The sequence below is a fragment of the Bombina bombina genome, chromosome 1, assembly GCF_027579735.1.
Source record: "Bombina bombina isolate aBomBom1 chromosome 1, aBomBom1.pri, whole genome shotgun sequence".
NCBI classification, from domain to species: Eukaryota; Metazoa; Chordata; class Amphibia; order Anura; family Bombinatoridae; genus Bombina; species Bombina bombina.
In genome coordinates, this window is record NC_069499.1 from 61616765 (window position 1) to 61629119 (window position 12355).

The 12355-nt window shown below is 40.0% G+C and overlaps 1 protein-coding gene across 3 annotated transcripts in view; it reads right to left on the reverse strand.

The window, feature by feature from the left end:
* The window catches only part of MARK3 (microtubule affinity regulating kinase 3), a 153280-nt gene that overhangs the window by 79840 nt on the left and 61085 nt on the right, over positions 1-12355 (reverse strand). For all 3 annotated transcript variants that reach the window (XM_053697415.1, XM_053697414.1, XM_053697413.1), the window contains exons 6-9: positions 11527-11597; positions 10745-10801; positions 1911-2147; positions 1105-1224 (exon numbers count right to left, since the gene is read on the reverse strand). In XM_053697415.1, the coding sequence (XP_053553390.1) occupies positions 1105-1224; positions 1911-2147; positions 10745-10801; positions 11527-11597 (485 nt within the window). The remainder of the gene's footprint in view (positions 1-1104; positions 1225-1910; positions 2148-10744; positions 10802-11526; positions 11598-12355) is intronic.

Below are 12355 nucleotides of genomic sequence, written 5' to 3' on the forward strand. Positions count from 1 at the left end.
CATTGCAGTCAAGCCTGCAAACTGCCCCCCCCCCCCCCCACTGAAGTTTTCTGGTACTCCTCAGTCCTGTGTGGGAACAGCAGTGGAGTTTAGTTACAACATGCTAAAATCATTTTCCTCTCAGCAGAATTCTTCATCACTTTTCTGCTAGAGAGTAAATAGTACAAACCGGTACCATTTAAAAATAACAAACTCTTGATTGAAGATATAAAACTACAAATCTAACACCACATTCACTTTACCCTCCCGTAGAGAGACCCTAGTGCTTAGAGCCAGCAAAGAGAATGACTGGGGGGTGGAGCTAGAGGGGGAGCTATATGGACCGCTCTGCTGTGTGCTCTCTTTGCCACTTCCTGTAGGGAATGAGAATATCCCACAAGTTTTTTTTTTTGTTTTTTTTTTAAATGTATAGCTTTGCTTATTTTTAAATACCATTGCTCTTATTTTCAGACTCCTAAACAAGCCCCAAAGTTTTAAGAGAATACCGTCAGCTACCTTCTCCAGCTTGTTCCTGTTTATGTAAAGGGTCTTTTCATATGCAAAAGAAGGGGGTGGGGGGGGGGGTCTTATTTCCCACTTGCAGTGGGCTTTCCAACTGCCTTTTCAACAGAGCTAAACTGAGAACTTCTAAGTTATTAAACCGTTTTATACTGGATTTTTATATCAGTATCTATGCATCTTATTCTTTATAGTAGTGTCTATTACATGCAGTTATATGAAAATGTGTATACTGTCCCTTTAAGGTTTCATTAAGCCAAAATAAAACATCCAAATTGATACGATATGTTATCTACATCTGACACAAAAAGTAGTTGCTGTAAATGTCCTCACAAATCATTGAAACGTTTCAGCTAAATTTTTCCCTAACTGCATAGCAATCAACAGGACCATGAGAAAATACCAATATCGCTTCCATTAGGTTGAATAATTATGCAAAAACAAATCCTACTAATTGAGCAGCACAAATGATATATATTATTGTTTTAATGTATTAAAAAAGTATTAAATAAAGGATAGTCTGGAATTGTGAATATTTGCATATGTATCTTTGTAACTAGGTTATTTTTTCTAGGATTACCATAGCATCATCTTTCATGCACCTACCTCTAGAGTGCCTCTTTTGGTTGGATTTAGCACCAAGAAACGTTTAAGAAGGTTTTCACAGTCTGTGGACATATAGAAAGGGATTCGGTATTTTCCTCTAAGCACTCTTTCCCTTAATTCCTTAAAAATTAAAAAAATGCACTTTATTAAAATCAGATTTCAAGCAACAAATAAGTTAACAAAATCAGCTGTCACCTGTAACTGCAACATGCGTAACTCCTTTCTTAGCTCAATGTGATAAAGTTTTAGCAAATTTATTTAAAAAAATCCCTACTATGCTCAGAGCATAGATTACTCAGAAATAAATTTAAGCATACAATTAACGAGATTTAACAATAATAAAATGCTTCAATTCTCTAAAATATTTTATTAAACCAATGCTTGTGGTAACCTTAGCCTCAGGTGTGCTCCAATGTGATTCCTGGGCAGAACAAAGCTTGTGATTGGTGGATTTAGATGCATGCCTCGCTTCTTAATGGCTATTGAGCCAATCAGGAGAAACAATGCACTACAACACCTGAGCAATATTATGCAGTGTAATCACGTCCATTTGAAAAGTTAATCATTTCTACAAAAAATAATTCATATTAATTTTTCATCCATTCTGAACCAAGTATACAGAAACTATTTGAAGCACCAGTTTTGTTCTCGGATAATCGCACGTTTTGGCTTAATGGTTAAATATATGAAGACAGATTTTAAAAACTTAATTACCATTCATTGATCATCAGGACAATATGCCCATTTCTGTAAATTGATAAGATTGTATACAACAATAAAATGATACATTATTCTAATCAACATACCTTTAAATTTTGTCCATCAAAGGGTAGAGATCCACTCACAAGAGTGTATAAAATGACCCCTAAGCTCCATACATCAACCTCTGGACCATCATATTTCTTTCCCTGGAAGAGTTCTGGGGCAGCATACGGTGGGCTTCCACAGAATGTGTCCAGTTTGTTGCCAACTGTAAACTCATTGCTAAAGCCAAAGTCCGCTATTTTTATATTCATATCTGCATCCAATAGAAGATTTTCTGCCTGTGTATGGGGAGATCACACAGATTTAACATATTTCACAGAGAGTAAATATGCATGTCAACAAAACAGTGTTAAATTGTTCATCCTGGTAATAGAGAGAAAATGTCAGGTTATTTTAAAGCCAATCTTATCTTGGTGACAGTATCAAATAATCCCTTTATCTTTGTCAAAGCAGAATCTTCCATTTTAGAAGACTTTCCCCAAAAGAGAATGTTCCAATATGCAAATTAAAGAGTTACTGGGTATTTTTCCTTAAAATGCAAACAAATTAATATTGCAAATATTTCATATGACTTTCAACAAGCAGGAGATACCTGCATAGCATATGAACAGCCAAAGTTTTATTCCTTAACCCCTTAATGACCGGACCATTTTTCAATTTTCTTACCCTTAATGACAATGGCTATTTTTACATTTCTGCAGTGTTTGCGTTTAGCTGTAATTTTCCTCTTACTCGTTTACTGTACCCACACATATTATATACCGTTTTTCTCGTCATTAAATGGACTTTCTAAAGATACCATTTTCATCATATCTTATAATTTACTAAAAAAAAAGATAAAATATGAGTGAAAAATGGAAAAAAAACACACTTTTTCTTACTTTGACCCCCAAAATCTGTTACACATCTACAATCACCAAAAAACACCCATGCTAAATAGTTTATAAATTTTGTCCTGAGTTTAGAAATACCCAATGTTTACATGTTCTTTGCTTTTTTTGCAATTTATGGGGCAATAAATACAAGTAGCACTTTGCTATTTCCAAACCACTTTTTTTCAAAATGGGCGCTAGTTACATTGGAACCCTGATATCTGTCAGGAATACCTGAATATCCCTTGACATGTATATATTTTGTTTTAGAAGACATCCCAAAGTATTGATCTAGGCACATTTTGGTATATTTCATGCCACCATTTCACCGCCAAATGCGATAAAAAAAAAAAAGTTCACTTTTTCACAAATTTTGGCAAAAACTTTAGGTTTCCCACTGAAATTATTTACAAACAGCTTCTGCAATTATGGCACAAATGGTTGTAAATGCTTCTCTGGGATCCCCTTTTTCAGAAATAACAGACTCATATGGCTTTGTGTTTGCTTTTTGGTAATTAGAAGGCCGCTAAATGCCGCTGCGCACCACACATGTTTTATGCCCAGGAGTGAAGGGGTTAATTAGGGAGCTTGTAGGGTTAATTTTAGCTTTAGTGTAGTGTAGTAGAAAACCCCAAGTATTGATTTAGGCCCATTTTGGTATATTTTATGCCACCATTTCACCGCCAAATGCGAGTAAATAAAAAAAAACAATTTTAGGTTTCTCACTGAAATTATTTACAAACAGCTTGTGCTATTATGGCAGAAATTGTTGTAAAAGCTTCTCTGGGATCCCCTTTGTTCAGAAATAGCAGACATATGGCTTTGGCGTTGCTTTTTGGTAATTAGAAGGCCGCTAAATGCTGCTGCGCACCACACGTGAAGTATGCCCAGCAGTGAAGGGGTTAAATTAGGTAGCTTGTAGGGAGCTTGCAGGGTTAATTTTAGAGATCAGCCTCCCACCTGACACATCCCACTCCCTGATCCCTCCCAAACAGCTCTCTTCCCTCCCCCACCCCACAATTGTTACCGCCATCTTAAGTACTGGCAGAAAGTCTGCCAGTACTAAATAAGGTTTTTTTTTTTTTTAAATAAAAATTATAAAATATTTTAAGTTGTGATGGACCCCTGCCTTAGCCCCAACCTCCCTGATCCCCCCCCCCCTCCAGCTCTCTAACCCTCTCCCCTACCTAATTACCGCCATCTTGGGTACTGGCAGCTGTCTGCCAGTACCCAGTTTGGCCCCACAAACCAAACTATTTAAATTTTATTTATAACTTTTATTTGTATTTTGAATTATTTCTGTAGTGTAGCAGCCCCCCCCCCCCCCCACAATACCCCCACCCCCTCCCAGATCCTTTTATATGTTAAAAAAAAAAAAAATTAACTTTTTTCCCCCTTCCTTCATTGGTGTCAGTGTGGCTCCTTCCACCGGACAAAGGCACCATCGGCACCATCACTACCGGTGCAGAGAGGGCCACAGAGGCATCACTGCAATACCCTCAGAGCTGCTGGAAGTGATTGTGATCACTTCCAGCACTCTGTTAGATAACTGAAGTACCAGGTACGTCCATTGTCATTAACTGCTTGTTAATGCATGACGTACCTGGTACGTCAGTTGTCATTAAGGGGTTAAAAGGGTTGGGGGGGGGGGGAGTGTGCTTTAGCATTTATTATATACCACCAGGATCAAGCAGAGACTCAGGTGAGCTTAAAAACAAAATTTATGCTTACCTGATAAATTCATTTCTCCTGTAGTGTGGTCAGTCCACGGGTCATCATTACTTCTGGGATATTATCTCCTCCCCTACAGGAAGTGCAAGAGGATTCACCCAGCAGAGCTGCTATATAGCTCCTCCCCTCTACGTCACCTCCAGTCATTCGACCAAAGGACCAACGAGAAAGGAGAAGCCCAAGGGTGTAGTGGTGACTGGAGTATAATCCAAAAATTTTTTAGCCTGCCATAAAAAACAGGGCGGGCCGTGGACTGACCACACTACAGGAGAAATGAATTTATCAGGTAAGCATAAATTTTGTTTTCTCCTGTTAAGTGTGGTCAGTCCATGGGTCATCATTACTTCTGGGATACCAATACCAAAGCAAAAGTACACGGATGACGGGAGGGACAGGCAGGCTCTTTATACGGAGGGAACCACTGCCTGAAGAACCTTTCTCCCAAAAACAGCCTCCGAAGAAGCAAAAGTGTCAAATTTGTAAAATTTGGAAAAAGTATGAAGAGAAGACCAAGTTGCAGCCTTGCAAATCTGTTCAACAGAAGCCTCATTCTTAAAGGCCCAAGTGGAAGCCACAGCTCTAGTAGAATGAGCTGTAATTCTTTCAGGAGGCTGCTGTCCAGCAGTCTCATAGGCTAATCGTATTATGCTACGAAGCCAAAAAGAGAGAGAGGTAGCCGAAGCTTTTTGACCTCTCCTCTGGCCAGAATAAACGACAAACAGGGAAGACGTTTGACGAAAATCCTTAGTTGCCTGTAGATAAAATTTCAGGGCACGGACTACATCTAGATTGTGTAGCAGACGTTCCTTCTTCGAGGAAGGATTAGGACACAAAGATGGAACAACAATCTTCTGATTGATATTCCTGTTAGTGACCACCTTAGGTAGGAACCCAGGTTTAGTACGCAGAACTACCTTGTCTGAATGAAAAATCAGATAAGGAGAATCACAATGTAAGGCAGATAACTCAGAGACTCTTCGAGCCGAGGAAATAGCCATTAAAAACAGAACTTTCCAAGATAACAACTTGATATCAATGGAATGAAGGGGTTCAAACGGAACACCCTGTAAAACATTAAGAACTAAGTTCAAACTCCATGGCGGAGCAACAGTTTTAAACACAGGCTTGATCCTAGCTAAAGCCTGACAAAAAGCTTGAACATCCGGAACTTCTGACAGACGTTTGTGTAAAAGAATGGACAGAGCTGAAATCTGTCCCTTTAAGGAACTAGCGGATAAACCCTTTTCTAAACCTTCTTGTAGAAAAGACAATATCCTTGGAATCCTAACCTTACTCCATGAGTAACTCTTGGATTCGCACCAATATAAGTATTTACGCCATATTTTATGGTAAATCCTTCTGGTAACAGGCTTCCTAGCCTGTATTAAGGTATCAATAACTGGCTCAGAAAACCCACGTTTTGATAAAATCAAGCGTTCAATCTCCAAGCAGTCAGCTTCAGAGAAGTTAGATTTTGATGTTTGAATGGACCCTGGATCAGAAGATCCTGTTTCAGAGGTAGAGACCAAGGCGGACAGGATGACATGTCCACTAGATCTGCATACCAAGTCCTGCGTGGCCATGCAGGTGCTATTAGAATCACTGATGCTCTCTCCTGTTTGATTCTGGCAATCAATCGAGGAAGCATCGGGAAGGGTGGCAACACATAAGCCATCTTGAAGGTCCAAGGTGCTGTCAGAGCATCTATCAGAACCGCTCCCGGATCCCTGGATCTGGACCCGTAGCGAGGAAGCTTGGCGTTCTGACGAGACGCCATGAGATCTATCTCTGGTTTGCCCCAACGTCGAAGTATTTGGGCAAAGACCTCCGGATGAAGTTCCCACTCCCCCGGATGAAAAGTCTGACGACTTAAGAAATCCGCTTCCCAGTTCTCCACTCCCGGGATGTGGATTGCAGACAGGTGGCAAGAGTGAGACTCTGCCCAGCGAATTATCTTTGATACTTCCATCATTGCTAGGGAGCTTCTTGTCCCTCCCTGATGGTTGATGTAAGCTACAGTCGTGATGTTGTCCGACTGAAACCTGATGAACCCCCGAGTTGTTAACTGGGGCCAAGCCAGAAGGGCATTGAGAACTGCTCTCAATTCCAGAATGTTTATTGGAAGAAGACTCTCCTCCTGATTCCATAGTCCCTGAGCCTTCAGAGAATTCCAGACAGCGCCCCAACCTAGTAGGCTGGCGTCTGTTGTTACAATTGTCCAGTTTGGCCTGCTGAATGGCATCCCCCTGGACAGATGTGGCCGATAAAGCCACCATAGAAGAGAATTTCTGGTCTCTTGATTCAGATTCAGAGTGGGGGACAAATCTGAGTAATCCCCATTCCACTGACTTAGCATGCACAATTGCAGCGGTTTAAGATGTAAGCGTGCAAAGGGGACTATGTCCATTGCCGCTACCATTAATCCGATCACCTCCATGCATTGAGCTACTGACGGGTGTTGAATGGAATGAAGGACACGGCATGCATTTTGAAGCTTTGTTAACCTGTCTTCTGTCAGGTAAATCTTCATTTCTACAGAATCTATCAGAGTCCCCAAGAAGGGAACTCTTGTGAGTGGAAAGAGAACTCTTCTTTTCGTTCACCTTCCATCCATGCGACCTTAGAAATGCCAGTACTAACTCTGTATGAGACTTGGCAGTTTGCAAGCTTGAAGCTTGTATCAGAATGTCGTCTAGGTACGGAGCTACCGAAATTCCTCGCGGTCTTAGTACCGCCAGAAGAGTACCCAGAACCTTTGTGAAGATTCTTGGAGCCGTAGCCAATCCGAATGGAAGAGCTACAAACTGGTAATGCCTGTCTAGAAAGGCAAACCTTAGATACCGGTAATGATTTCTGTGAATCGGTATGTGAAGGTAAGCATCCTTTAAATCCACTGTGGTCATGTACTGACCCTCTTGGATCATGGGCAAAATTGTTCGAATAGTTTCCATCTTGAACGATGGAACTCTTAGGAATTTGTTTAGGATCTTTAAATCCAAGATTGGCCTGAAAGTTCCCTCTTTCTTGGGAACTACAGATTTGAGTAAAACCCTTGTCCTTGTTCCGACCGCGGAACTGGATGGATCACTCCCATTAATAAAAAGATCTTGTACGCAGTGTAGAAACGCTTCCTTCTTTGTTTGGTTTGTTGACAACCTTGACAGATGAAATCTCCCTCTTGGGGGAGAGGATTTGAAGTCTAGAAGGTATCCCTGAGATATGATCTCTAACGCCCAGGGATCCTGAACATCTCTTGCCCAAGCCTGGGCGAAGAGAGAAAGTCTGCCCCCCACTAGAGCCGGTCCCGGATCGGGGGCCCTCGATTCATGCTGTCTTAGGGGCAGCAGCAGGTTTCCTGGCCTGCTTGCCCTTGTTCCAGGACTGGTTAGGTTTCCAGCCTTGTCTGTAGCGAGCAACAGCTCCTTCCTGTTTTGGTGCAGAGGAAGTTGATGCTGCTCCTGCTTTGAAATTACGAAAGGAACGAAAATTAGACTGTCTAGCCTTAGCTTTGGCTTTGTCCTGAGGCAGGGCATGGCCTTTACCTCCTGTAATGTCAGCGATAATCTCTTTCAACCCGGGCCCGAATAAGGTCTGCCCTTTGAAAGGTATATTAAGCAATTTAGATTTAGAAGTAACATCAGCTGACCAGGATTTTAGCCACAGTGCTCTGCGTGCCTGAATGGCGAATCCGGAATTCTTAGCCGTAAGTTTAGTTAAATGTACTACGGCATCTGAAATAAATGAGTTAGCTAACTTAAGGGCTTTAAGTTTGTGTGTAATCTCATCTAGTGTAGATGATTCAAGTGTCTCTTCCAGAGACTCAAACCAAAATGCTGCTGCAGCCGTGACAGGCGCAATACATGCAAGAGGTTGCAATATAAAACCTTGTTGAACAAACATTTTCTTAAGGTAACCCTCTAATTTTTTATCCATTGGATCTGAAAAAGCACAGCTATCCTCCACCGGGATAGTGGTATGCTTAGCTAAAGTAGAAACTGCTCCCTCCACCTTAGGGACCGTCTGCCATAAGTCCCGTGTGGTGGCGTCTATTGGAAACATTTTTCTAAATATCGGAGGGGGTGAGAACGGCACACCGGGTCTATCCCACTCCTTAGTAACAATTTCAGTAAGTCTCTTAGGTATAGGAAAAACATCAGTACTCGCCGGTACCGCAAAATATCTATCCAACCTACACATTTTCTCTGGTATTGCAACTGTGTTACAATCATTCAGAGCCGCTAATACCTCCCCTAGTAATACACGGAGGTTTTCCAGCTTAAATTTAAAATTTGAAATATCTGAATCCAGTCTGTTTGGATCAGAACCGTCACCCACAGAATGAAGTTCTCCGTCCTCATGTTCTGCCACCTGTGACGCAGTGCCTGACATGGCCCTAATATTATCAGCGCACTCTGTTCTCACCCCAGAGTGATCACGCTTACCTCTCAGTCCTGGTAATTTAGCCAAAACTTCAGTCATCATAACAGTAGCCATATCCTGTAATGTGATTTGTAATGGCCGCCCAGATGTACTCGGCGCTACAATATCACGCACCTCCCGAGCGGGAGATGCAGGTACTGACACGTGAGGCGAGTTAGTCGGCATAACTCTCCCCTCGTTGTCTGGTGAAATATGTTCAATTTGTACAGATTGACTTTTATTTAAAGTAGCATCAATACAGTTAGTACATAAATTTCTATTGGGCTCCACTTTGGCATTAGCACATATAGCACATGTATCTTCCTCTGAATCAGACATGTTTAACACACTAGCAATTAACTAGCAACTTGGAAATGCTTTTTCAAGTAATTTACAATAATATGAAAACGAACTGTGCCTATAAGAAGCACAGAAAAAAATTATGACAGTTGAAATAAATAAATTATAGCATCAAATCTTTTTAAGAAATATACAATTTTAGCAAAGGATTGTTCCCATTAGCAAAGGATAACTAACCCTGACAGCAGAAAAAATACACAAATAAACGTTTTTTATCACAGTCAACTACAATCTTCACAGCTCTGCTGTGAATGATTACCTCCCTCAAAACAAGCTTTGAAGATCCCTGAGTTCTGTAGAGATGAACCGGATCATGCAGGAAGAAAATGAACCTCTGACTGAGTTTTTTAATGCGTAGTAAAAGCGCCAAAAATGGCCCCTCCCCCTCACACATAACAGTGAGAGAGATCAGTAAACTGTTTAAATTTAAACAAAACTATTGCCAAGTGGAAAAAACAGTGCCCAAAAATTTTTTTCACCCAGTACCTCAGAGAAATAAACGATTTTACATGCCAGCAAAAAACGTTTAACCTCAATAAATTAATTGTTATTTAAAAACCTATTGCAAGTCCCTGCAAATTAGGTTAAGTCTATGCATACAGTATAAATCCAGTGAAGTACCATTCCCCAGAATACTGAAGTGTAAAATATACATACATGACAGCCTGATACCAGATACATCTACTGTATTTAAGGCTGAGTTTACATTATAACGGTATGGCAGGATTTTCTCATCAATTCCATGTCAGAAAATATATAAACTGCTACATACCTCTTTGCAGATTAATCTGCCCGCTGTCCCCTGATCTGAAGTTTACCTCTCCTCAGATGGCCGAGAAACAGCAATATGATCTTAACTACTCCGGCTAAAATCATAGAAAAAACTCAGGTAGATTCTTCTTCAAATTCTACCAGAGAATGAATAACACACTCCGGTGCTATTATAAAATAACAAACTTTTGATTGAAGGTAATAAACTAATTAAAATCACCACAGTCCTCTCACACATCCTATCTATTCGTTGGGTGCAAGAGAATGACTGGGGGTGACGTAGAGGGGAGGAGCTATATAGCAGCTCTGCTGGGTGAATCCTCTTGCACTTCCTGTAGGGGAGGAGATAATATCCCAGAAGTAATGATGACCCGTGGACTGACCACACTTAACAGGAGAAAAGCAGCTGCTAGAGAGCACCTCTGTGTCTACTTGGTTCAGTACAGTTAGTCTGTGGTGTATTTACTAGGTTACATAATACATGCGTTTGAATCATACTTATGTATGTGCTAGGGAACTGTGAGAACTATTCCAATCCATTTCACAGTAACAGATTAAGCACACGACCCTTGCATAATTCCACTTAATGTAGCAACCATGTCTATAAATGGTTATGGCTAGTGGGGCGAAAAGGGTCTATGGACTTAACACTATAGCATTAGGAAAAAGGTTCCCAAAACATAGTTCTTTGCTTCACAAAGCTGTAAAAGCCTTTCACGTACCTTTAGATCTCTATGAACAATATGTTTCTGATGACAATATTGCACTGCAGATACTATCTGAATAAAGAGAAGAAAAACTAGTTAAACACAATGTCAGCATTAAAAGAGCAGCTTTCCCTTACCAGTGTGAGCTCCGCCCCCCTGCTTTCTCCTCCCCCTCCCCTCTCCCAATATTCGAGTGGCTCTTGTCCACTGCAATCCCTCTTCCTTCCAGTGTTCTAAGACCTACTTGTGGTCACGCTAAAAGCTAACTCCCCACGTCATTACAGAAATACTCTTATTCATCCTAGATGTGGAGATCAGAATAAAATTATTAAAATATAAAATGAAGTTTCCTTTCAGTTCGCCCAACCGTATATCTGACACCTTCCTAGACACAACATAGGTTTCTACATGTTAGAGCTAGCCTTTTTATATTATTATGATTATGTATATTTCTCTGAGCCTTTAAACTGTATGACTAACTTGATATATAGGTCAGCTATTCCTTTACTAGCCTAACAGATATAATGGGTGTCACAATCTCGGTGTTGTATTCTTATGTTAATGTTACGATTGGGCAAATGTTGTATTTGTATTCCTTGTACCCTTTGAAACTTCAATAAAAAAAAATTTAAAAAAAAAAAAAAAAAAAAAAAAAAAGGATCAGCTTTCCATGTACATCATAAAGAAGAAAATAAAACGAGTCCATATATAAACATCACAAAAGCCTTAGGACTGCAATCTGCTTTGGACAGTTTATCTTTATATCTTGATACAATCAGAAAAGGACTAGCACATACCTGACGAAATTTTGACCTAGCTTCTTTTTCCTTCATTCTTCCATGTGCAACCAAATAGTCAAACACTTCCCCTGAAACAATTGTGAGAAAAACCAAAACATTGTGACAAAACACAAAAAGGAGAAGCTTTGCCTCTATAAATGACTTAATAAATGTGCATTTCTTACAAAGACAGTTTAAATGGTCTTTAGAATCCACGCTTCCCCAATGACCTAACAAGAGACTTGTTCTTGTCATATCACAACAGTATTAATGGAACGTGTCTGTTACATTTAAAAGGAATAGTCTAGTCAAAAATAAATATTGCAATTTTAAGCAACTTTCTAATTTACTCCTATAATCATTTTTCCTTTATTCTCTTGTTATCTTTATTTGAAAAGCAAGAATGTAAGTTTAGAAGCCGGCCCATTTTTGGTTCACAACCTGGGTTGTGCTTGCTGATTGGACAGCACTAATAAACAAGTGCTGTCCAGGGTCTGAACCAAAAATTGTCTGGCTCCTTAGCTTAGATGCCTTTTTCCAATAAAGATAGCAAGAGAATGAAGAAAAAGTGTTAATAGGAGTAAATTAGAAAGTTGCTTAAAATTGCATGAAAGAAACAATTTGTGTTTAGTATCCCTTTAATTTTTCTTCGTTCTTTTGGTATCTTTATTTGAATGCACGCTTAGGAGCTGGCCAATTTTTGGTTCAGAACCTGGGTAGCGCTTGCTTATTGATGGCTACATTTAGACACCAATCAGAAAGTGCTACCCAGGTACTGAACCAAAAATTAGCCGACTTATGCTAACATTCTTGCTTTTTCAAATAGAGATACCAAGACAATGAAGAA